This window comes from Labeo rohita, chromosome 15 (assembly GCF_022985175.1).
Source record: "Labeo rohita strain BAU-BD-2019 chromosome 15, IGBB_LRoh.1.0, whole genome shotgun sequence".
Taxonomy (NCBI): Eukaryota; Metazoa; Chordata; class Actinopteri; order Cypriniformes; family Cyprinidae; genus Labeo; species Labeo rohita.
The window spans coordinates 16998486-17024582 of NC_066883.1; the positions used below are offsets into that span (position 1 = coordinate 16998486).

General features: G+C 37.4%; 1 protein-coding gene across 4 annotated transcripts; it reads left to right on the forward strand.

The window, feature by feature from the left end:
* Positions 1–578: 578 nt before the first annotated feature.
* sytl2b (synaptotagmin-like 2b) lies at positions 579–21451 on the forward strand. Of its 4 annotated transcripts, XM_051129889.1 has the most exons (19): positions 579–672; positions 2203–2419; positions 5381–5532; positions 5627–5738; positions 6144–6210; positions 7932–8049; positions 8158–8982; positions 10240–12690; positions 16483–16575; positions 17149–17202; positions 17315–17409; positions 17502–17606; positions 18319–18488; positions 18574–18676; positions 19525–19686; positions 20190–20283; positions 20497–20596; positions 20700–20905; positions 21011–21451. In XM_051129889.1, exons 2-19 carry the CDS (start codon positions 2319–2321, stop codon positions 21157–21159), a joined length of 5157 nt encoding a protein of 1718 aa, XP_050985846.1. In that variant the 5' UTR covers positions 579–672; positions 2203–2318; the 3' UTR covers positions 21160–21451. The 4 variants fall into 4 exon arrangements, with proteins under 4 accessions (XP_050985846.1, XP_050985844.1, XP_050985845.1 ...); XM_051129887.1 differs by having other exon boundaries at positions 7932–8982; XM_051129888.1 differs by having other exon boundaries at positions 7932–8982; positions 20205–20283.
* The last annotated feature ends 4646 nt before the right edge of the window (positions 21452–26097 follow it).

Sequence of the window (26097 nt, forward strand, 5' to 3'; positions counted from 1 at the left end):
CTGGAACAAAAACAGACAAGCTATAAGTGATAGAATCAGAAGTCACGGTTCTGTTGTATATCAGCATTCGCTAATCAAATTAGGACCGTTGTATAACAGCAGTACAGAAAAACCGGAAGACTTGTAAAATTATGTTGTTTGCACAGACACTGCCTGGCGCGGATTTACTAATCACATACAAATTAAATAACGTATTAATATCATTATGCAGGTAAGTTTTACATAAGATGGTTACAGATGTGTTCATCATTTATTGGGTTTGTACTGTAAATTATGAGAACAGACTCAGCTGGCCAAGTATTCATTACAATTCTCGTAAATAAATCAATTTAAAACGCACTTAAAGGCAGACCATGTGAAATATAAACTATTTAAATGTTTGCGTAAAGGCATACATGATAATGCTGTCAATTTATATTCTTTTGGAAACAACTTTAATGTGTTAATGTTACGCGAGGTGCTCGCGTTGAAAAACGCCCGCCGTTACCTTCCGATTGGAGCGTTCTATCTCGGCGCGTCGCGTCGACCGCTCAAACACAGTCTTTTATTGGTCGACTAGAAGCCGACGTCAAAACTCTGTCCAATCCTGCGAGACGCGTCGTTCATACAGCGAAGATGTGTTCTGTACTGCGCGTCAGTGAGGCGCTCCAGACGTTCTGCCGCGGAAACAAGGTGAGCTAAACATTTCATATCGACATACACCTGTCGTTAAGTTTGTGAAGATTGTTTTAGCACTGTAGAATATATTTACGAGCATCTAAAGTTTCATGAAATACTTTTAATATATTCTTAAAGGTTGTCACTGTCTTTGGTCTCGAGTAAACTACGTCAAAGTAAAGTGTTATGATCGACAGACTGACATAAATCATATAAAGATGTATTTATAATACGGAATTACTAATCTCCGGTTGTTTTTTTGGATTGTTTATCGAAATTATTCTGATGTGAAGGAAGTAAATGGGACAGGTTCTTATCTACTAGCGAGGTCGCTACTGTAAAGATATTGTACTGGTGAATGCATGCATTTATAAGTGAAATACGGAGAAATAATGAATTTATGAGAAAACAGAATAGAAAAATGCACATGATTTTATCACTGCAGACAGGAATACCCCGCATTATCTTGTTTTTAAAATTCAATTACATGTCTGTAAGGTCGCCTAATAAACTCTTAAAGCTTCAAAGTGCAAAGTGATAAATTATTTCATATATTATTTCACATAAAAAACAATTTTAATTAATTACTTATCCTGTTTATTAAAAGTGCAATTTAAAATTAATATGTAAACATATTGCATTTCATAAACAGTTGTTTTTTAAGAACTTGTCCAGTTTAATCCAACCTAATGCAATTTGCAATGAAGAGCCTCATTTGATGAGTCAAAAGCCCTTTGGACAGAAACAGGATTCAGGATGCGACATTACAGCATCAGATACTGCAGATCAACAAGGATGTTTTGTTTAAATTAAACCAAACACATTCATAATTTCAGATTTGAGAAATACAGAATATGTATTTCTATTCCTTAAGCTCCTTAGCAATGTAAAGTATTTACATTTCAATGTTATTTTATTGTTCGCTGGTTGTTTGTGTAATGTTATGCATTAGGCTGCCTTTGTCATTTCTTTGAAGCTTGTTTTGTTCCAGGTGTATCCCAGAGTAAATAGTGTTTCAGAGAGCTATTTTCAAATATTTGCACAGTTAACGCGACAACCTGGTGTCTTAAGCATTAAAAGTGGTCATATGATCGTGTAAGGAAACATTTTTTTAACAAATGGATTGAGGCTTGTTCTTATTTTTCTGTGCAAAGATGTAAACCAAGATGAACAGAGCATATTAAAGCCATTATATAACATTTAAATGGGATCAGCATTATGCAATTTACATTCAGTGGAAAAATTCATCATTTGCTTTATCTAAAAGTCTGCCCCTTCTCATGGTCAACTGACAGTGCCGTCACATGTTTTGTCTAATCTCAGCGTTTTCAAAACAGACTCTCACTCAACTTCATTGTGCGCTTATTTAGAACCACATTTCATTCCAAAGTACATTAAATTCAGCATACTAATTGGGTTACGTCTGTCCTTTCCATTAAATAAATGACTGAATGATACTCTAATTATTATATTTTCATAGAAAAACAACTTGATCTGAAAAGAGACTAATGGAGAATCACAGATGTTTTGGTGTGCTCATTGTAGGTGCTGTAATCACCCATAATGAAATGAAGGTGATTCAGGAGGAACAACAGATAGCAGTGTGGACCCTGTGAGTTTCAGTGCTACAGTCCTGAACTGTGAAAAATACAGTGGTCATCATGATAGACCTGAGCCACCTGAGCGAGGAGGAGCAGGAGATGATCATGACGGTTTTAAAGAGGGACGCCGAGTTGAAGAAAGCAGAGGAGGAACGAATCAAGTAAGATTGCTTAACCAGCATAAACTTTTATTTGTAGGCTAAATGACCCCCTTTCTTAATGTAAATCATAGCTGATATCAAAAACTCAAGCAGTGGCAATAGTGTAACATGCTATTCTTAATCAATTTTAAATGCCAAGTTCTGTCACGAAACTCTAGGTGGTGCAAGCTGGTGGGTCGTTAATGAAAACTGATGATATTCACAGTGTTAAACTAGTTGGCACAAGCTGATTGGTTCATGTTGCATACACAGCGTTCACTAGAGCAGTTTGTAGCGTGCTTTCAGAGTTCCTCTGAAACCCTCCACCTCCCCAGCTCCACCTGTATAGATCTGCTATGGGTTTTTATATACTCTTTTTGTGCAGAAGCAGTATGTCTTAAGTATTCACAGTACTTGGGGCGTATGTATTGGCAGTAGCAAGTTCCTGTACTTGCTTTGCAACAACAGCAGCAATAATCTACAACAACAGCAATAACCAACAGCAGCAGCAATTCATCAGTGTAGCAGATTTATTCCAAAATACATTAACATTGTCATATGCATTACCATGCTAAAGTCTTCAGAACTTTGTCATGATATTGGTAGTATTTTTTTTGTCTTGTATAATTATAAATGGCATTTTATGATCTCACATCAACTGAGAGTTTACATTAAATATTCATATTTAAAAACAAAATATTATAAAAATACTTTGACTTTGAAAAATCTGTTTGAAATAACTGCAAAAAGCTAAAAGGGGAATAAATTATTAGCAAAACAGTAAGATTTGTAATGTTTGTAAGTTTGTAAATTTGTAAGTCCCTTCTGCTCACTAAGCCTGGATTTATTTGATTCAAAGTACAGCAAAAACTAAAATATTTTTACTATTTAAAATAACTGTTTTCTATTTGAATATATTTGAAAATGTAATTTATATAATTTATTACCGATCAAAGCTAAATTTTTAGCATCGTTACTCCAGTCTTCAGTATCACATGATCCTTCAGAAATCACTCTAATATGCTGATTTGCTGTTCAGTAAACATTTTATTATTATTATTATTTCAAAGATCAGCATTTATCTGAAATAAAAAGCTTCTGTAACATTATACACTATACCATTCAAATGCTTGGAGTCGGTATTTATTTATCTTTTTTAAGAAAGAAATGATAGAAATTAATACTTTTATTTAGCAAGGAAGCTTTTAAATAGATAAAAAATGATGATAAAGACATTTATAATGTTACAAAAGATTTGTATTTAAGATAATTGCTGTTTTTCTGAACTTTCTATTCATCAAAGAAACCTGAAAAAATTCTACGTAGCTGTTTTCAACATCATAATAATAATAATAATATATTTTTAGCAGCAAATTAGAATATTAGAATGATTTCTGAAGGATTGTGTGACTGGAGTAATGATGCTAAAAATTCAGTTTTGAAATCACAGGAATAACTTACATTTTTACATATATTCAAATAAAAAACAATTATTTTAAATAGAAATATTTCAAAATTTTACTGTTTTGGCTGTAGTTTGGATTAAATAAACGCAGGCTTGGTGAGCAAAAGAAACTTCTTTAAAAATCTTACTGTTCAAAAACTTTTGACTAGTAGTGTATGTTTACATAAATTGTAACTTAAAATATACATTACTCTTCAAAAGTATGGGGTTAGTAGTTAATGCTTTTATCCATAAAGGTCACATTAAATTGATCAAAAGTGATAGTAAAGACATTCAAATTGTTACCAAAATTTTAAATCCTGAAAAACTATCGGTGTTTACAAAAATACTAAGCAGCATAACTGTTTTCAACATTGATAATAATAAGAAGAAATGTTTTGTGAGCATCAAATCAGCATATTAGAATGATTTCTGAAGAATCATGTTACACTAAAGACTCTAGTAATTATGCTGGAAATTCACAGGATTAGATTATTTTTAAATTGAAATTAAATGTATTTTTTGGACAAAATCAACATAACGACAATCATTTTACGCATATCTAATGAAATACATTAAAATACAACATGTAAAAACAAGGCGAGGGCTTCACCCACACGAACGCCGTTGTGCTAGCAAATTATTCGTTCTCATGTTTAATGCTTTGAAAGGAGACTGAAAGGCTACATGAAAGGAAGAATGCAGAATCTGGCCATGTCTGGGTGATTTCCCTGTGTTCAGCCTCAACCATACTCAACCTTATAAAAGGATTAAGTCTACCCTTCTGGAATAATTGTCTTGGCCTTTTCACATGACCAACATACTTCCCCTCCTTCAAAAGCGAAGATGCGTTCCAATGGTTGTTTTCCAACACATGATTTTAATCAAACTATTTTGAATCACTGCAAATGCTCACAATGTCTTTATTAAGGTTGTTTTGAAATTGTAGCTATTTGTAGCATTAACCACCTCTCAAACAAGTCATAGTATAAGTATTAGTTTGGACCTCTTGAGCTGTCTGAATTACTTAACAGCATACAGCTACTGGGAACAATGATAGTACCTAAGAAGCAACCGTTGTGAGAGTTTTAGTTTTTGCAAAACAGAGTCAGTACTGAAGACATTGCTGTGTACAAGTTGATGAAGGAAGAGTCTGTCCTGACTCTTTGGTCATAAACAATGTTATTGATTTAGGAGGTCCTAATACAGGAGAACCGTGTAACGCAATAAAGTAATAAAGTGCAATGAGGTACCGACATTTGGAAAGCTCAGTTTATGATCCTAGTACTCAAAGAACTGCCTGACATATTTGTACATTAAAAAAAAATCAATTTTTCTGTGAGCAAACAACTGAAGATGTGATAAGTGAAGTGCTTTCAGTCTTTGACTGCTGATGGAGTAAACTAATTTATGGCCTATGGAATGCATGGTATTTGTCCAAAGGACCATGCTGAGGTGAGACTATATTAGGTTAGATGGGAACTGTTGATGATTTTAATTTTTCTCACACAAAGTTAAACCTCTCATTTGATTCCCAGACAGCTGCAGCAAGCCGTCCCAGAGGAAGACAAACGCAAATTTATGTCAGGAGAATGGTTCTACGAAGCGAAGTCACAAAGACACCAGGATAAGATTCATGGCTCTGAAATCATCATGGCATCAATGAAGCAAAGGAAACCCTCAGTTGTTGGTAAGACCAAAACAGTTCACACATGGAAATCTTGATTAAATGCTTTGTTAGCAAGCATATCAAACACCAAACATCTCACTATCCTCATATATAGAGTATTTAACCAAGTCGTGGGGCGGCAGATCCAGAAGCATCAGCCAAAAGAATAGTGATGGCATCCTGACGTCACCTAAAACTACGGAGTCCTCAGAGCAGCTAAAAGAGAGGTAATGCTAAATGTTCATGTACATCAAGTTTTGGTGCAGTCGGCATCCTACACTGAAGACACTCATAGTTTATCTCATCTTGTAGCGCTGTATTGTTTAACAACAGGAGTAATAACTATTCACGCTGGGCAGAACCCTTTGGTTTGCACTGCGTGTACAACCTCCACTCCTCCCAGGCACTTTGTGTGCTTTACAGGTGTGGATACCTCATGATTTCAAGATCTTTATGACTCGACAAGGGTCAACAGAGAAGTTTGCATGCTGTTCTTTTAAAGTGCTCTTCCTGTGAAGGTTTAATTGATCCTGGTCATTGCAGGGTGTCTTGTAGAACAGTTCAAATTAGCTTTATTATGTTTCTTATGAATCCAAGCATAAAAATGCAATTTCTGTTTGTTTTACAATTAGGGAAAATGGTGAGATGTTAGAGGTCCAGCAAGAAAAACTTAACATAGGCATGAGATCGCCGTCCAAGGTATGTAAGTGCTCATAAAACTACACAGCCGTATCAACTATTATACTATATCCTTGGGAAAAACACTTAAATGGGTCATATCATAAGGAATCGAAATTTCAAAACTATCAAAAATATCTTTGGACCATTTAACTAAATATGTGGAAAATGGGTACTGTCAAAGAAATACATTAACACTGTATGGCCGGCCACATTTAGACATCAACAACACCTATTTGTATTTAGAAACTTGGTCCACCAGGTCAGTATAATGTACTAAGGAGGATACTGCCAAAATATAATAGAGGCGTTGCAAAGAGGCTGTTATTGAAGGATGGGGCAGAGCAAACAGTATGTACAGTATATTGGACTCATCAGCAGATCTGCAGCATGTGAGTAAACACAGCTGTTTCTCATGTCACATGCAACCAGGGTGTTAGGTGTAGAGGTATAAAAAATGAGTTATTTCTATGTATCAGAGAGAGGGTGGAAAATGGAAAATGTTATCTAAAATTCATATCTTCAGTAACACTACAGCAGGGATGTTCCCTCCGAGGAGGCAAAAAATTTGATGAGAAAAAAATCTGTAGTACAAAATAAAACATGCCAGTATTACCAAATATAACATTAAAAAGTGTAAGTCACTCGGTTTCCTAAAGAAACATTGTCCAGTAGTGACACCAGGAGGTAAAGTTACAGCAGGAGTCTGTATCTCTCTCACCTCCCCTGAGCCCATTGAGTTTTAACAGACTCCCTAAAGCGTGTAGTGAGTTTAGTGGGGGGTAATTGAAAATGAATGTGGGAAAGTCACATGAGAGGAGGCAATGCCTTCATCACAACATGATTGGATATGACTGGTTATGACTGGCTGTGATTGGTTCATGCGATAAACCGACGAATCAGTCTGATGACCAGTAGCCGTGGTCATCAGTTTTTTATTTTCAGAGGTGTGTTGCAGTAGAAATAGCATTGCTCAGTGTCAGCAGCTCACTGAGTACAACTGTTCTACGTAATCAAAATAATGGTGCCCTCCATAGTCCAAAATATGTATATATCAATGTGGATTTTTTAAATAGCACAAATCTTCCATGGGTTTTTTACTACGTATTTCAGTAAGAGACATCATTTACATTATATTAAGCCATACAAGTCCCAGGGTTCCCTTTAATGTAAAAATATAAAATAGAATTGTTTTTTACTGCCCAAGCCCTAGGGGGTGAAGGGCCCTATTGTTTTTCTAAGCATTATTATTAGGACCCGAGGCCCTTGAGGGCAAAGTGCCCTGTAGTTTTCTTTAGGATTATTATCTACTTTTGATGCTATAGTGTAACCCTTTAATTTCTTTAACCTGCTAGAGGCTTACTGTAAATGCAAATGTTTTCTTGATGCCACATGGGTGGCGACTGCACTGGTGGCTTGGGCCCGTCATCGCTGCTTGCAGCTATATATACACATTTTTTTCTTTTTCTCATAGTGTAAGTACTGTTTTTTAATCAACAAAATGTGACTGGGACATGAATTTACGTTTGATTAAAAAAAACATTTCAGAACACCGCTGTATAACGCTGCAGAATAATACATAATTACTTAATAAAAATGTATGATATGACCCCTTTTAAGTTCAGGTTACTCTAGTGTGTGAAATCTGAGTGAAAGTCTATATTATATTACAAATACATCAGATGAAATCAATAATCAATGTATTTCTGCATAGTTAACTTTGTCTCTTTACCTGGTTCCAGCCAAGGCACAACCCATTCAACAGTGTTCCAACAGAGCTTGATTTTGAGGAAACAGATATCCACTTTACATCAGGACCAGGACTCAGGAATTCATTAGACCAAGGCTTTGATTCGCAAGGTTTATGTAGCAACTTGTTGTATATGTATATGCACTGTATAATGTTCATTTGTGCTCAGAAATGTGTAGTTTTGTGTTCTCTCATGTTTACAAGTCTCACATTTGCAGTAAAACATCAGGAAGCAAGTCATGGTGAAGTTAATAGTGAGGTCTTCAACACCCCACACAACCAACCTCCTGGTCAAAAGCCTGTGCCAAAGAAAAGGACCAAGATCAACAAACCACAGAGCTCTGTCTCAGACAGCACCAGCTCTTTGTCCATCCAGAGTATATCCAGCCAGGGTGTGTCCAACACAGCAGGCTCAGGTATCAGGTCTCCACCACCAAGAAATATCCCAAAACCTAGCTCCAACGAGCCCACTCTCAAGAGCCAACTGCGACAACCAGTTGTATCCCTCAGTTCTGTTCGAAAAAACAGAAGTCAAGAAAATGATCCTGAAGAATCTAAACTTTCTCCCACTAGTACAGAAGAATCAAGTGTCAAATCTGAAAACAAAGAGAAATTTAGCTCTGCTTCACCAGTGAAGTTGCCAAAGTCACGTTTACCAGTTAGAGCTTCATCGCAACTGATAAACCTTCCACAAGGCTTACAAGAAAAGCCAAAGATAAAACCACGACTAAGTCTGAACTCTATCACAAGAGCAGATGATGGCAAAAAAGTGGAAGAGCTTCTAAAACAAAGAAGAGAAACAAACAGTTGCCTTCCTCACTCACCAAGTATGGAATTAGAGGGCCAAAACATTTCTGGTGAAATTGACCTTCCTTGTGAGAATGCAGTGTTTGCGTTGACTGATAACTCTGAAAAGCCCCTGGATGAAATCACTGCCCCTCAACCTTCACTGCACAAACCTGGGAATGTGGAAAATCATGTGTGTCTGGATCCAAAATTGGAAACGATGAGAACTGCAGAAAATAAGAAGAAAACTGATGTTGGTATGATGCACATTTTTTAGAAATGTTCAAGATTTAAGGAGAAATTCACCCAAAAATAAGAATTATTTTATGCATCCTCATGTCATTTCAAACCTGTACGACTAACTGACTTCTGCCGAACACAAAGGAGATAATTTGAAGGGTTAGTTCACCCAAAAATGAAAATTCAGTCATTAATTACTCACCTTCGTGTCGTTCCAAACCCGTGAGACCTTTGTTCATCTTCAGGATGCAAATTAAGATATTTTTGATGAAATCCGAGAGCTTTCTGACCCTGCACAGACAGCAACACAACTGGCATGTTCAAGACCCAGAAAGGTAGTAAGGACATCGTTAAAATAGTCCATGTGACATCAGTGGTTTAAATGTAATGTTTTGAATACTTTTGTGCTGACGCAGGAGCTGGCGTTCTGACGTTAGTTCACCGTCTGTATGTTCTGGTTCGAAAAAGTAAAGCTGGGCAAAAAACTGCAAGTCAACTTCTCTGTTGCAATCCTCAGACTTGTTTAAGATTGTTTTATGCACAGCGTGCGTCTTCCTCTGCTTGTGAACAAGGGCTGTCCTTACTACCTTTCTGGGCCCTGATTGTGGTAGTTGCATTGCTGTCTATGTACGGTCAAAAAGCTCTCGGATTTCATCAAAAATATGTTCATTTCTGAAGAGAAACAAAAGCCTCACGGGTTTAGAACGACATGAGGGTGAGTAATTAATGACAGAATTTTATTTTTTGGATGAACTACCCCTTTAACAAGCATCTGGTTAAATTTTGGATGAACTGGACACTAATGGCAGTACACTGGGTCTCACTTTAATGCTTAAAGCACCCAACTGTGTCAGCAAAATACACATGTAGCTTGCTGACCATTTCCCAAGTGCTCCAATCAGTTTTGGTGAGAAACAACCTGATATTCAAGCAATTGTACACTCATCCAGCTCTTCACACTCCAGTCCCGTAGGTGATGGAAATGTTCACCCTTCTTCTGCTTCAGCAAACCAACTTACAAGGTACTGCCACCTATACTGAAAATTCACACAATTGGATATTCATTACATTTTCTCCTTTGTGCATCAACTCCTGTGTTCTGCAGAAGAAAGAAAGTCATATGGGTTTGGAATGACATGCAGGTTAGTAAATAATGACATGATTTTCATATTTGGGTGAAATCATCTTAATTTCAATTTAGTTAAATTACACCTTACAATAGTGTTGTCTAGATTCTGCTCTGGCCATTCAACGCTACCTTGTTTGTCTTACAGATCAACAATTTCCCAGATCCCTCAGCATAACAGATACACTCAACAAGACAGATGTCTCTACTGACTATGAGGCTGACAGCAGCCCCCTTGTCTTCAATATAAAACGAAAGACTAATAACTTAAAACAAGAAGATGCCAAACTGGAAGTCATGACAGATGAACATATTCTCACACCTACCGATGAACAAGGAGATTCCATTGCCAAAGTTCTTGAGTGGTTTAGTAGAAGCTCAGACAGCAGTGATAGACTTGATATAGAGAGCGATGTCCAATACATGGAGGACGACACCAAGATCGATGACATAGACTTTGAACGTGATATTGATCAGAGAGCCAAACCAAGAGATAATGTGTACTTGATCATACCACGGCAAAGTGAAGAGGTTCCATCAGAAGTCGATACAATATTTCTAGAACAAACAGACTGGGGAAACGAACAAAGTGTTGATGAGTCTCCCCAGAATTTTCTAAAAGAAAGGAGAAGATCTGAATCTGCTTCTTATAAAGAACCTGCTCTTACTGCAAACTTTGTGCCTCCAGAGATCCCAGAGGTGAATATTTCTGTAGGTGGGAAACTTAGTCAAAATGAGAACAGAGCAGAGAACAAAGTCAAACTGGACAACACTGATATCAAGCAAGATATGACTCAACATCAGCCAAATGAAAGAACTGGTGTTGAAGAGAACCAGCGACCAAAGATTGCCAATTTGAGATCATTCTGGGAGAAAGAAAACATTGGTCCAAAGATTTTGATTGGCAAATCTAGTGCACCTACTAAAAATGAACACTGCATTCCTAGTGATATTAGCAGAAAGACAACTGAAAGTGTAGAGGACCAACAGAGAAGTGAACAGAGCTTGAAAGTAACATCTCCAGGACACCAGAAAAGAGAGAGAGTTGAAGAAGATTTAGACCTTGAGCATGTTGGAAGTGCCAACACCACTTATAAAGCTGAAGAACCTATTGAAGAAGGAGAATCAAAACCACAATTAATATATGCCAATCAGAAGACTGACCAAATACGTGCAAGCTCTCCCTTAGAAAAAGATGTTACTCTTTCACATTTAAAATCATCTTCGCCCTCACTTGACAGTGGATCCTTGCTAGCAGGTCAAAATGGTGACAGCAGAGGCACCATTAGCATCAACAGCAGTGAGGCAGATAACAAGTATACAAAGGAATTAGAGGCTAAATCAAGTACCGTACCAAAGACAAATCAGGTGCCTTTTGTTAAACAGAATTCCCAGCAAGAGAACATGGCAGAAAGGATCAAGCAACTCAAGTCCTTCTGGGAGAAAGAATCTAGAACATCAGCAGCGGCTCAAAACAGATCGACTACTACTGCTCGACTGAACCAAAGATTTACAAAATCTGAGTTTGATCTCAGAACAATAGGTACTGAGTATGATGATTCTGATGATGATGCTGAGGACAGTACTTTGGCCAGAGGTAGAATGTCTCCCAATTTCTTGGTGCATCCACTACAGAAGGATAAACCAGTTGTGACGGACGGTATGAGCACTTTACAGTTTAAGAACCTCCGTGACTTCTGGGGAGGTTCACCTACGAAATCTGGGCAAAGGTCACCGGTTCTTAAAAGTGGAAATCAGAGATCCGCAAGTCCACAAAGTCAAAATGAGAGAGCTGGTGTCAAAGACTTTGTAAATGAGAGCCAAAATAACAAAACATCTTTACCAGCCAAAACTAGAGTATTCCAGTCTCCCTCAAAGAAGAGGATTATGACAAGGCAAGAATCTGGAACAAAGACAGATCAGTCGCATATGGTCTCAGGCTCTCAGACCACTTCAGAAGCCACAATGGTACCTAAACCTCAGGTTGGTCAAGAGTCACAATCAAAACATGGTAGAAGAAACAGCAAAGGCAGTCTAAACGGAAAAGCAAATGCCATGCGACGTGCAGCGAGCATGTTTTCTGTGAACACTGCGGTTGAGGAGCAAAGCCAGGATTTAAATCTTCAGTCCAAGAAGTCCCAGGGAACCAATCTGCAACAGGTTAAAAGGCCATCAGAAGCTAGCATCACACAGTCCAGGAAAACACAGGAAGCTAGCTATACTCTGCCAAAAACATCCCCGGAAATCTCTTGGAAAGACAGAGACAAAAACACTCAGAGAAGACCGTCACGTACCTCAGAGGATTCTGACTCTCAACCTCTTGCTAGATCCTTCATTCCACGGGACTACCAGCATTATTACCTTGGAATCACAGAGGACAGAAGTATGTACAGTCCACCTTCAGTTACAGAGCAGGTTGATGATTTTATCTGCACTTCATTTACGTCATCTCCAGAGACACACCGCAGCTGTAAATGTTCCCCCGTGAAAACCAGTACTCCAGTACAGGGTTCCCCCGATCTCCAACCCAGGAGAGGGAGCCTGGGACGCCACTCAACTACACAAACTGATGGAAATGCCACTAAGGGGACTTCAAACCGTGAGTATGCCACTTTTTTCCTCATTATACTGTACAGGTTTCACAAACCAAGAACCCCATTAATTTATACATGGAATCCAATTTTGGATAAGTGGCTGTCAAGTGCATACATGTAAATCTATAGGACTTTTTCACACTTACATTTATGCATTTGATAGAGGCTTTTTTCCAAAGTTACTTGCATTGCATGTAAGCTGTTCATTTTGTAAATACATGCCAATGTATGAAACTCTAGATGGTGCAGGCCGATGGGTCGTTAACGCAAACTGATTAAATTCACAGCGTAAACTACATGGGACAAGCTGATTGGTTCATGCTGCATATGTAGCCAATGAGCTTGCTGCTTTACATTTAAATGGTCGGTTATCATTCACTACAGCAGGGATGCCCAATCCTGTTCCTGGAGATCTACCTACCTGCAGACTTCAGTTCCAGCCCTGCTCCAACACAGCTGTCTATAATGATCAAGTGCTACCTAAGAGATTAATTAGCTGGTTTAGATGTGTTTGATCGGGGTTGGAACGGTAGTTGGATGGTAGATCTCCAGGACAATGATTGGGCATCCATGTACTAGAACATTTTGCAGCACGCTTTCAGAGTTCCTCTAAAACCCTTCACCTTTCTCAGCTCCACCTGTATGGGCCATTGTACAGAATTGGTCCAAAGTCAGAGTTGAAAACGTCTTGAAAACAGTGTGTCTTTTTCCACAAATTCTGTATGTATGCAAATTGTATAATATCCAAGGTACACATTTCTAGTAATTTTGCAGTCAATTCTGCAAAAAAAGTTTTGGAATATTTGTCCTCTCTCCAAATTTGTCACTACCAAAGCACAGTAATTGGAAGGGTTATATTGACCTATTAAGATTTTGCTTGCATCTGGACTGTAAATATACTTTTTTGCTGTTTTATTAAATTTTTTTTAGAGGTAAATCAATTACATTTTTTTTTTACAATATTTCAAGTGTACTTAATGAGATTTGTTGTATTTTAAATCCAATTTTTCTTTGTAAAAGGCAAAAAGTTGATCATACTGATTTCAAAGTTAAGGATTCATTAGTTTGAATATACATTGAACCAGAAACTATCATAACATATCATATCTTAGCTGATAATTCAATATACTTTATTTTTGACAAAACATCCCATGTTTCGGTAGTGACAGCACATTTTTGGTAATGACAGTAATGCTTTGGTAGTGAACACATCACAATACAAAATTTTAACTTGCATACTAAAACACTACTAAAACATAGTAAAAAAAATGTGCATAACGGTACTAAAATTTTGTTTATTTCCCAAAAATATGAGTTCCCTTTTGTAACTACCGAAACAATGATGACATGTTTTGGTCCTGACTGTTACAGTAGTGGCAATTCTATGGGATAACACCAAAAAAAACTACTGACCTCAGTCACTACCGAAACTCCACCAAATGTTTTGGTAGTGACTGTTTTGGTAGTAGCAATTTTAGATACTTTTGAACTAGCTCAAAGATGCTAATTAGCACATGGTTAGCTAGCACAGTTCTGAACAATGGTACACAAATAAAAACTAAATGTTATGAAAAAACTACCAAAAAAGTGTGCTTAATTGCAGAAAAACGGTGTTCGGTAATGACGTCCTTAACTTACACACAGATTTTTCATACTTTTTAACACATTTACCTCAAAATGATGGGGCCTTTCTACTCACACCTTGTAGCTATGAGAGAAAGGGACACAAATGTTTCCTGATCATAAATTTAGGGGTGTAGTTAAAATCAGTCTCAGCCAATGGACTAAAACATACACCGTTTCGGTAGTGACGTTTTTTTTTTTTTTACATAAAGTTTCATAATTTCCAAAGAAAATCCAAGATGTTCATGTCTTTCTTTCTTCAGCCATAAAGAAATTATGTTTTTTGAGGGAAACATTTTAGAATTTTTCTCCATATAATGGACTGATATGGTGCCCCGATTTTGAACTTCCAAAATGTAGTTTAAATGCGGCTTAAAACGATCAAATGCGGTTATAAATGATCCCAGCCGAGGAATAAGGGTCTTATCTAGCGAAACGATCTGTATTTTCATAAAAATAATACAATTTATATACTTAATGTCAAACGCTCGTCTTGTCTTACTCTGCCTGAACTGTTTTTTTCCGGTTCATGACAGTTAGGGTATGTCGGAAAACTCCCATCTCATGTTCTCCCTCAACTTCAAAATCGCCTTATATCGCTGTTTTACCTTTTTTGTTAAGGGTGTTTGATCTTCTTTGCATGTTCACTTTGCAAAGGCTGTGTCAGTACTTCTGCAGTGATGTAGGATGATTTTGACATTATTTTTGTTATTAAAATACGATTGTTATTAAAATACGAGTTTTTCGACATACCCTAATTGTCTTGAACCAGAATACACAGAGTTCAGGGAGAGTAAAACAAGAGGAGTGTTTGAAATTAAAAAGTATTTAAATTGTGTTTTTTTAATGAAAATAACCGATTGTTTCGCTAGATAAGAGCCTTCTTCCTCGGCTGGGAACGGTTACAACCGCATTTGGGATAGTTGAAGCCGCATTTAAACTGCATTTTGGAAGTTCAAACTTGGGGCACCATAGAAGTCCATTATATGGAGAAAAAAGCTGAAATGTTTAACTCAAAAAACATAATTTCTTTACGGCTGGAGAAAAAAGACATGAACTTCTTGGATGACAAGGGGTTGAGTACATTATCTGTAAAATTTGTTCTTGGAAAAGGACTTCTCCTTTTTTTCAAAGAGCCGTCATGAAAGAAATGCATTCATTGGGAACTGAACCCATGGTGTATGCTCTACTGTTTGAGCTACAGAAACAGTTTTAACAACTGCCAGGTGTGAACTGTAAATCTGATTACTTGGAAAAGTAACAATATACAGGGGTTGGACAGTGAAACTGAAACACCTGGGTTTAGACCACAATTAGTATGCCGTTTGGCCTCCTTTTGCAGCCAATACAGCATTATTTCATCTTAGGAATGACAAATACAAGTCCTGCACAGTAGCCAGAAGGATTTTGAGCCATTCCTTTCGCAGAACAGTGGCCAGGTCACTATGTGATGTTGGTGTATGAAAACATTTCCTGACTCGCTCCTCCAAAACACCCCAAAGTGGCTCAATAATATTCAGATCTGGTGACTGTGCAGGCCATGGGAGATGTTTAACTTTACTTTCATGTTCATCAAATCACTCTTGTCACCAGTCTTGCTGTGTGTATTGGTGCATTATCATCCTAATACACGGCACCACCTTCAGGGTACAATGTTTGAGCTATTGGGTGCACAAAGTCAACCTTCACACTCTGCTCTTATTGGTGGAATGTGCGATCAGTAAAGACTGGCCACCAGGCTGCATAAATATAGCCATGAAACCTCCAACACTATATTGGCCAGTGTTTCAGTTTCATTGTCCAACCCCTGTACCTCTCCTCATCAGATCACAGGATTCAAGGAACAAACTACATGCTGGAGTTTAATACTTAGGTTTAGTGATTTAGAAAAAAGCATAATAAGTATAAGCATGAAATGTGTGCGCAGTCATGAGAGAACTATTAACACTTCTTAAATGACCCCATTCTTGATCTACTGACAAATTAGGCATGTGTAATTAAATCAGTGTCGTATTAGAATTTCTCACAGCTTCCCTTTCAAGTGTCAGATAGTGAGTGTTCACATTACACAGTAGTACAAGAAAAGGAACAAAGGACCAGCAACATTCTTCTTGCTTCTTGAATTAATTCTTCAGATTTCAAGGGGATCAAACTTACATTATTAAATCTTACAGGTGAAAGTGAAAGTGCCATTCAGAAAGCTTTGAGACGAGCTTCATCTAGACCCACGTACCATAAAAGCATGGAAGACATCAGCACTTTTCCTAGTAAGCATCGGTCTTTTCCATCACGTCAAACAATTTTTAATCTTCATCATTAGTTTTTCAGCTAAAGGTACCATTTCCATATGTGACCCTGGACCACAAAACCTTAGTAGTGAGTAGTAAGTAGCATGGGTATATTTGTAGCAATAGCCAGCAATACATTGTATCTGTCAAAATTATAGATTTTTCTTTTAAGCCAAAAATCATTAGGATCATGATTCCATGAAGATATTTTGTAAATTTACTCCCGTAAATATATAAAACGTAATTTTTGATTAGTAATATGCATTGCTAAAAATTTAATTTGGACAACTTTAAAGGCAATTTTCTCAATATTTTGATTTTTTTGCACCCTCAGATTCCATATTTTCATACAGTTGTATCCCGGCCAAATATTGTCCTATTCTAACAAATCATACATCAATGGAAAGCTTATTTATTCAACTTTCATCTGAAAGTTCCTATTAGTAGCAGTAGGAGCACACCTTATTGTTTGGCTCTAAATGGAGAGTACAGGTGACAACAGAATCTGTTCCACTTTTTCCTGTGTTTTGTCATTGTGATCTCTTCCCTAAGGACAAGACCAAAAAGTCAAACAAACAAATGACTACATGCAGGGCAACTATGATGGCAAGTTTATGTTTTATATGCACTAATTTTGTTGACATCATATTTACGCATTTATTTGCTTTCTATGATATTGGCATTTGCTCTGAATCTCACTCTTGATGTCTTTTTTAAGACTCTAGCACACTTGTCCAGACTTCCTTCGCCACATCAGACCCAGAGAAGCTAAAGCAACTCAGCAAATCAGTTCCCTCATTCCTGCAAAAAGAAGTTGGTTCATTTGTTTTTTTATCTATGATGAAAGGCCAGGTCACAAAAAATGTATGGTGCTCAAAGTGTCCGTTTTTGTCCTGTCTTTTTAGAGTGATGAAGGAGAGAGTGACTCTGAGAGCAGCGGTGTACCACAGTGGGATAACAGACAATTCACTGACCTCAGCAACTACTCTGGATCCACCTCCCTGTCATCTGTATGGTCATACTCTATATATTATATACCAAACTATTTACCAAGTTGGTGCACATAATTACCATACTCTCATTACTCAGTACTCTTTTGGAAACAGAACCTGTTAGTTTTGCGTACATACACCATACATTTTTGCAAAGCAAGTATAGAAATGAATACTTTTATTTAGCAAGGATGCTTCAAAATGAATAAAAGTGATGATAAAGACACTTATAATGTTACAAAAGATTTCTATTTCAGATAAATTCTGTTCTTCTGAACTTTCTATTCATCAAAGAAACCTGAAAAAAAATTCTACTCAGCTGTTTTCAACATAATAATAAAAAAATGTTTTTGAGCAGCAAATCAGAATATCAGAATGATTTCTGAAGGATCATGTGACTGGAGTAATGATGCTAAAAATTTAGCTTTGAAATCACAGGAATAAATACATTTTAAAACATATTCGAATACAAAACAGTTATTTTAAATAGTAACATATTTCAAAATTGCTGTACTATGGATCAAATAAATGCTTGGTAAGCATAAGATACTTCTTTAAAAACATTAAAAATCTTACTGTTCAAAAACTTTTACCTGGTAGTGTACGCTGATAAATTGTTCACAATAAGACCTTAAAAATTAGTTTAGAATGTAAATAAGGTCCAATTTATTGATGTTAAGCACATTGATGTACTGAGAATTACTCAATACTGTATTTTCATCATCCTCAGGTTAGCGGCAGTGTTGTGAGTGTGTACAATAGTGACTACAGCAGTGTTGACGTTCAAGGAAGCATCCAGTTTTCACTAAACTACGTACACAAGTTGCGGGAGTTCCACATCTTTGTTGTTCAGTGCCAGAATCTTGCAGTAGTGGACACAAAGAGGAATCGATCTGACCCGTAAGACTGCAATATCAGTACCACCCAGCCTTATACTATAAATAGAACATTTTTCTTTCTGGAGAACTTGTTCTTTGTTTTCCAGGTATGTTAAGAGTTACCTCATACCTGATCCTGCCAATCTGGGAAAAAGAAAAACTGCGGTGAAGAAGAAAACACTGAATCCTACATACAATGAGATTCTTAGGGTAAGAGCATCAATGATAGAGTAAGTCAGGGCTAGCTGTCACGTTTTTTTTATGCGTTTAGTAATTACAATAATTGTATATCAAGCAAACGATTTGATATATTTGTAATGTCGATAATAGGCTGTTTAAAGGTGGTATCGGATGCCCGTTTTCCACAAGTTGGTATGATTACTTACGGTCTTAATGAAATGCCTACAGCATACTTTGGTTAAAATTCCTCAATGGCAATGTAAAACAACCCTCTTTTTACCTTGTTAAAACAGCTCTGGTCATAGCAAGCCATAGCATATTCAGTGGCACGTTACTATCAAAAACAAATCTAATCCACTGTATCCTCAGTGGCTGTGATGTTGGGAGAAAGTTAAGACTCCTATGTTCGCTTTTACATCCATCTACAAAGCACCTGCATTGCTCACAAGACGTTGTCGCTACAGCTGCTTGAGCGTCAAGAAAAATGTCAGACAGCAAACAACTGGCTGAAGGTTGAAATATGCTACAGTCTGTCTGAAGTCTGTCAGCAGACATGGATGGGGCATGGGTCGGGCCTGAGCAGTATGATGTCATATTGAACAGAAAATCAAAACGGCTTGATAATTGAGACTGTTTAGTTTTTTTGGTGATTAAAAAAAAAAAATGGAGAATGGATCATTGTAGGGTGGTTGTGTCCACACTGCTAAGATACCTAAACAACATATAAAAGTGCATTTTGCATCCGATGTCCCATTTAATGGCAGATTCCAGTTTGACAACATGCCCCGCTATTGGGAAATGTAGGCCCCAGTCTCCCATATATGTATTATACCAAATGTCTAATAATATTTGTTTATTTTATTATTTGATGCATACAGTACAGAGTTCGAATGGAGTACCTGATGTGCCAGGTTCTCAACCTTTCAGCATGGCACAATGACACATTTGGTCGTAACAGCTTCCTGGGTGAAATAGAGCTTGACCTCTCCTCTTGGGATTTTAATGACACAGAGTGGAAGCTTTTACCTCTTAAACCAAGGGTATAGTATGAATTTGTTGATAATTTCTCTTCCATGCCACTTAAATACTTTATACATGAAAATATACAAACATGTTCTCTTACTTTCATGTTACCTTGCCTTTATGCTAAACAATAGGTAAAGTTTTTGTTTGTTTGTTTTTATCAGTTCATTTTTTGTTTTACTGGCGCAGACTTTCAAAATATTCCACCTTGTTGACAGACGAAAACAACATTTTGTGTCCTAAAATCTAAATATCAAACATGTTTGATTGAAAAAAAAAACAAGAGCCGGTACACATCATACACTATGCAATTTTCAGTGAAGTCTGACAGTGCTAACTGAACCAAAATTTGCAGACAGGTTCTTTCTTTAGCATCTAGCAGACTCAAATTGGGACCAAAATCTATGCAAAAGTTGGGAGTATGCTGGAGTATTCAGTTTCTGTGCTACTAGTGTCATCTAGTGGAGCTACAAAAGTTTTGGCTGAATCATGTCTGTAAGCGGTTTTGTTCTGATTCTAGAATCTCTTCTGTCAGACCACAAACAGCCTCCAGCCATCTGACTTAAGAGGACAGATGAGACTGGCCATACGTTTCCTGCCTCAGATTTCCCACTGTAAGGTTCCACTCTTTACAATCATTTACTTCTCACAATAATTCACCTTTAATTCAGTGGTTTACTTGGTATTTCTATGTAACTGTTTTACTAGCATATTCTGAGTGAAAATTTTTTTCCTACACAGTATTCTTTTCAGAGCACGGCACATTGTCACAGGATGTCAAAAGATGTGTCAAATGATCGATGCTAATGTTTCTTTTTTTAACCCAGCAAAGAACATTCCAGGCTCTGGTGAAGTGCATATCTGGGTCAAAGATTGCAAAAACCTCCCTTTGATCAGAAGCCCAACTATTGACCCATATGTAAAATGGTAAGAATAGTAATAATAATATTGTAATTGTCAATTGTGGCATTAGAGTTTTTCTTAAAAAAAAAAAACATCAAAGTAATTGTTTTTTTAATTGTTTGCACAGCTTTGTACTCCCCGACACCAGCAAAAAGAGCCGTCAGAAAACTCGGGTGCTGAAGAGAACAGTCAACCCCATGTTTAACCACACTATGGTGTATGATGGCTTCAGGGCAGAGGATTTGAAAGAGGCTTGTGTGGAGCTTACCGTTTGGGACCGTGACCGACTAGCCAATCACATTCTCGGAGGCCTGAGACTCGGCATGGGCACAGGTGCAGTCCAGTGTTGCATGTTCTGAGATCTATAAACATACACACATATAAAATACATATTAACATGAATAACTATATGCATTTAAAAGTGGATTTTGTGTACAGGCAAGAGTTACGGAGTACAGGTAGACTGGATGGACTCTACAGCAGAGGAAGTGGCTTTATGGAGGAGAATGATGGAATCTCCCAATGAGTGGGTGGAGGCCATGTTACCACTGAGAATGGTAACAGCAGCCAAAAACACATGGAAATGAGATTACAGGGACATTTATTCCAGCCCATCTTTCAAATAATATTTTTTCACATATAATATCTTGTATTTGTTATGATTTAGTAGTATAATAGTTTTTTTCCCATTAGACCTGAAATTAACATGTATTTAGTTTCCGGATAGTAGATATTCTCCCAGATAGCACACGTATGTCTGCAAGATGTCTGTTAAAGTTCACTTGATCTGGAAAGCATCTATAGATGTATTGCAGATGAGCACAAACTAGGTATGGCTAGGAACTATACTCTCCTTCCGGCATAAAAATCAAGGAACTTTGCTGCCGTACCAAGGGTGCAGTAGGCGCAATGATATTACGCAGCGCCTGAAAGTGACCAGCACTAAGTTTGTGTAGATGCAGAGTTTCAGCCGGCAGAGTTGACGGCTGTGTAATATCATTGCGCCTGCTGCACCCATGGTACAGCAGCAAAGTTCCTCGATTATTACGCCGAAATGCAAGTATAGTTCGTAGCCATATCGACCTAGAAAATCGCAACTTTTCATTTTTCGTCCGTCTTTTTACACAATGTAACAACAGAAGAGTCAAGTTTTAAATAGGAAAAATATCGAAACTGTTTGGTAATTTTTGAGCGAGATGCTAACGGTCTAATCGGATTCAGTGATCTATGCTAAGCTATACTAAAAGTGTTACCGCCAGACGCGGAGATCGGCTGAATGGATTCGAAAAAGTTAAAACTTAACTGTTTAACTCTAGGGGGAGTTGGACAATTAGCCTATTTTCAAAAAGTGGAGTGTTCCTTTAAAGATCACTTGATTTGGAAAGCATTTGCTGTCTATGAACATCTGACAGACGTCTGCAAGATGTCAGTTTTACATACATTCTAAGTCATAAATGTCTTAAAGACATCTAATAGACGTCTGTTGGACATCTGATAGGAAATGTCATATAGACGTATTGCAGATGCGCAAACACTCATCAAAATACGTCTTCCAGACGTAAATGCAGACGTCAAATAGACGTCTTTGTGATGTATGTGTACTATCAGGGCTCTAGCTGGATTTATTTATTGCCTTCACTCCTATACATGTTCAGTAGGACTGAACAGAGATGAGACTCTTACACAAAATGGTAATAACATATTACATGAGATCATTTACTGATTTCAAATTGCTTTCCATAAAGGTAAGTTATGAGCAATGTCTAAAGGTGGATGTTTTTCTAAAGTAATCTGTTTTTAAGATATTACAGAATTGTGTAGCTAATGAGAATCCCTGAAAAGATAATATATTTTTTGAGTCTAAATACTGTAGTATATGTTCAAGTCTTCAAAATAAAGTTTTGCTGACGGTTGTTAAATCAATGCTGAATAAATTTACGGACACTATTTGGGGGTAAAAAGCAAAAATCCAAAGCTTTGGCAAAAGCGAAAAATGATTAAACCGGGAAAGGATGAAGATGCAGAATATGTCTATTGTAACAAACTATGTGGGGGAATAGATTTGTTGCCAAAAATGTACAAAGTGAGTGCTTTATTTGTCAGATATGCCTGTACTAACATTAAAGTTCAAAGACATACTGTACTACAAGCAAAAAAATAAAATAACTTAAGCTGGTTATAAGATGGTTCACCATGCTGAAGTGCTTTTTTTTTTTAAAATCTTGCTATATCAAAGGTATTTGTATATTGTGACATTTTTTTTCTAGTGTAGTATATAGTACACTAAATCACTTTTGCATGTACAGAATACACTAATGAACATCTGGATAGCCATAAAAATGAATACTTCCAAGAAGAATACAATTTTAAAGTTCACTTCCAGAATGAAAATTTCCTGATAATTTACTCACCCACATGTCATCCAAGATGTTCATGTCTTTCTTTCTTCAGCTGCAAAGAAATTAAGGTTTTTGAGGAAATCATTCCAGGATTTTTCACCATATAGTGGACTTCAATGGGGATTAACGGGTTGAAGGTCCAAACTGCAGTTTCAATGCATCTTCAAAGGGCTCTACACGATCCCAGCTGATGAATAAATGTCTTATCTAGTGAAACGATAGGTAATTTTCTTAAAAAGATAAAAATGTATATACTTTTTAACCACAAATGCTCGTCTTGCACTAGCTCTGTGACGTCTTCACACACTGGGTAATCACCTTGGAAAATCACTCTGGTTTAAACGGGTAGGTTAGGGTGAAAAACTCTTCCAACTTCAATATTCTCCAACATCATTGTTTTACCTTTTTTTGTATAGAGTGTTTGACTGTCTTTGCATATTCTCTTTGTGAACACTGGGTCAGTACTTCTGCCTACGTCACGCGTGCGTGATTTTGTAAGGTGTAAGGTTAAACTAGTGCAAGATGAGCATTTGTGGTTAAAAAGTAAGGAACTGACTGAAAGTTTCACTAGATAAAACCCTTATTCCTCGGCTGGGATTGTGTAGAGCTACATTGAAATTTCTTTAGAGTCTGCTACTGTGTTGGCTACCCAGTTCTGGATTGTTTTTAAGCCAGTCACATAAATCATAGATTACTTTGATCAAACACTCTGAATCAACGGCCACAACAGAAAAAAAAATATTAATAATTTTGCCAATAAATTGTTATTTTAAAATAGCTACAATTACCTATTGAGATGAGCACTTCAGTCAGGAACTACTGTATATGAAACTCCTGGTCACTAGCACCACCTAGTGGAAAGAGCACTGTTTACACCTCATGCATCTACAGTTCAGAAACACCTTGCTTTTAAAAAACAACACAATCTTCAACCATTTAAACGAACAGATAACTCAAGACATTCTGAACCAATTAAACCTCCTAGAGGCAGTGCTGTATTCGGCTTTGTATTACATGACAATGCAATTCTGACAATGCATAGAAATACAATGCACCACTGTTGAAATCTGGTGCAAAAGCCAAGGATCTGAAGGAGGAGGTGAGACCGGGTCACGCTCGCAGAACAAAAGCTCTGGTGAGACCGAAGAGAAGAGCAGAGCTGTCTGAACATGTGTACACTGTGCTGCTGCCACATACTCTGTCCTGTCTCAAAGGACTAGATAAACAGCATCAAGTTCCACACACTCTTTCAGGAAAAAAAAAACAAAGAACATGTGTTCCTTTGGGAGAGAAAGATTTTTGTAAGCGATTCACAGATTTTATAAACGGATTGCATTTCTGAGATCAGTGTGAGTGGGGTTGATTTTGGTATTTAGTCATCTTTAAAAAAGTTAACCTAATTGTTATATAGTTATACAGTAGTGAACATTTGAAGTGGATGAAAACCTTTTATCAAACCAAAACAATGGCCGTTCTTGTAGGACAACTTTGTTGACTACTGTGTTAGTACCCAAACATTACCCATAATGAGACAAATGCACTGTTTGTTTGTTATTCCATTACAAAGCCACAGTATAAGTGTATTCATTAATTAACAAAAGTTAACGTTATAAGACAATTTAGCCTAAACTATAAACTGAACAATAAACCAGCATATGCTGGTAGGTATGTTTTGATGCTGGAATGCTGGTTAGGTAGGTTTTAATGCTGGTTTAAGCTGGTCCTTTGCTGGTTTTTGCTGGTCATGTTGCTGGTCAAGGACCAGCATGAACCAGCAAAGGTCCAGCAAAGGACCAGCTTAAACCAGCATCAAAACATACCTACCAGCATATGCTGTTTTTTTCACCAGGGCTCATACGGGTAAGCCTACATAATTCCAATTAAATGCAAACAGTAATTATTAGCAACACAGTAATTAAAGCACTAGCATACCTGTATCGTCTATATGTAATAATCTCTGCCTCAGAAACTGTGTTCTTGTCAGATTTATATTTTCACACAACAGAGTATGATTGTGAAGTTGTATAATATCGTCTGTAGCAAGGAGCAGGTGTTTACTACGGAAGCCATGCATTATTAGTATTTTTTGTAATGCTTTCTCGTGAGGTTGACATTACATAAGATATTTTTCTCAAGATTTTCTTTTATACATGGAGTTTCACTTTTTGTTCTTGGTATGGAGATTAAAATATTTAAGCAATGCACAATTTTTTTTACTGTAAGAGTGGGCGTGGCCATTTGAGTCTGGCTTCTGGTCTCATCTGCTTTGAACCATTTTAAGCTGTACGAAACAGCTTGTTTTGCTGCTTGATATTGCAAATTGGTGTCTTACCATATTATTTTTAATATATTATCTTAATTATAAACACACTGGTTTGTAGTGCAAATAGTTTTACCACTAACTGCACGTTGTCTTCTCATTATTTAAATACAGCAACTAATGAACCGGAAGTCTCGCCCATAGGCTTATCTGGTGGTTAGTAAAAAATAAAGCAGCCAAAAGACTAAGGAGCTGTTACGAATCTGGTCGGTGTTCTGTGGACCGCTCACCACCAGATGTCACCCTCACTCTACTTACACACACACAGTCTGTTGCATCCCACCCCGGACTTCATTACCCATCAGCCACCACTCGTGTCACCCGTGACCAATCAGAGACTGTATAAAAGCCCCGGACCTCCCCAGTGCACTTCATGGATTGTTGCGATTGTATTATCGTATTCCTAGTTCCTGGTTTTTGATCTCCCGCCTGGTTTTCTCGTTTACGTCTGTCTAGCCGCCTGCCTTGTGGATTATCGCTCTTGTTTATCGGATCGCTCTCTTCGTCTGCCTGTGACACTCCTGTCTGCTCCTGTCTCGACCCTGCCTGCTCGACCTTGTATCTGTCTTGTTTGTTTAATAAAGCTTGCATATGGATCCACTCGCCTCTGGTCATTCACTCCTGGTAACAGAGCAATCCATCACAACAGGATCCAGCAGCTTCACCCCCGGACAGTCAACAGATATGGACACAGACAGAACACTCTACAGGATCAAACAGGGATCACACACACTGGATCGTTTCATCCGTGAGTTCATTTCTATTTCCAATTATTCCACCCTACCGGACTGTTCTAAGATTGAGAT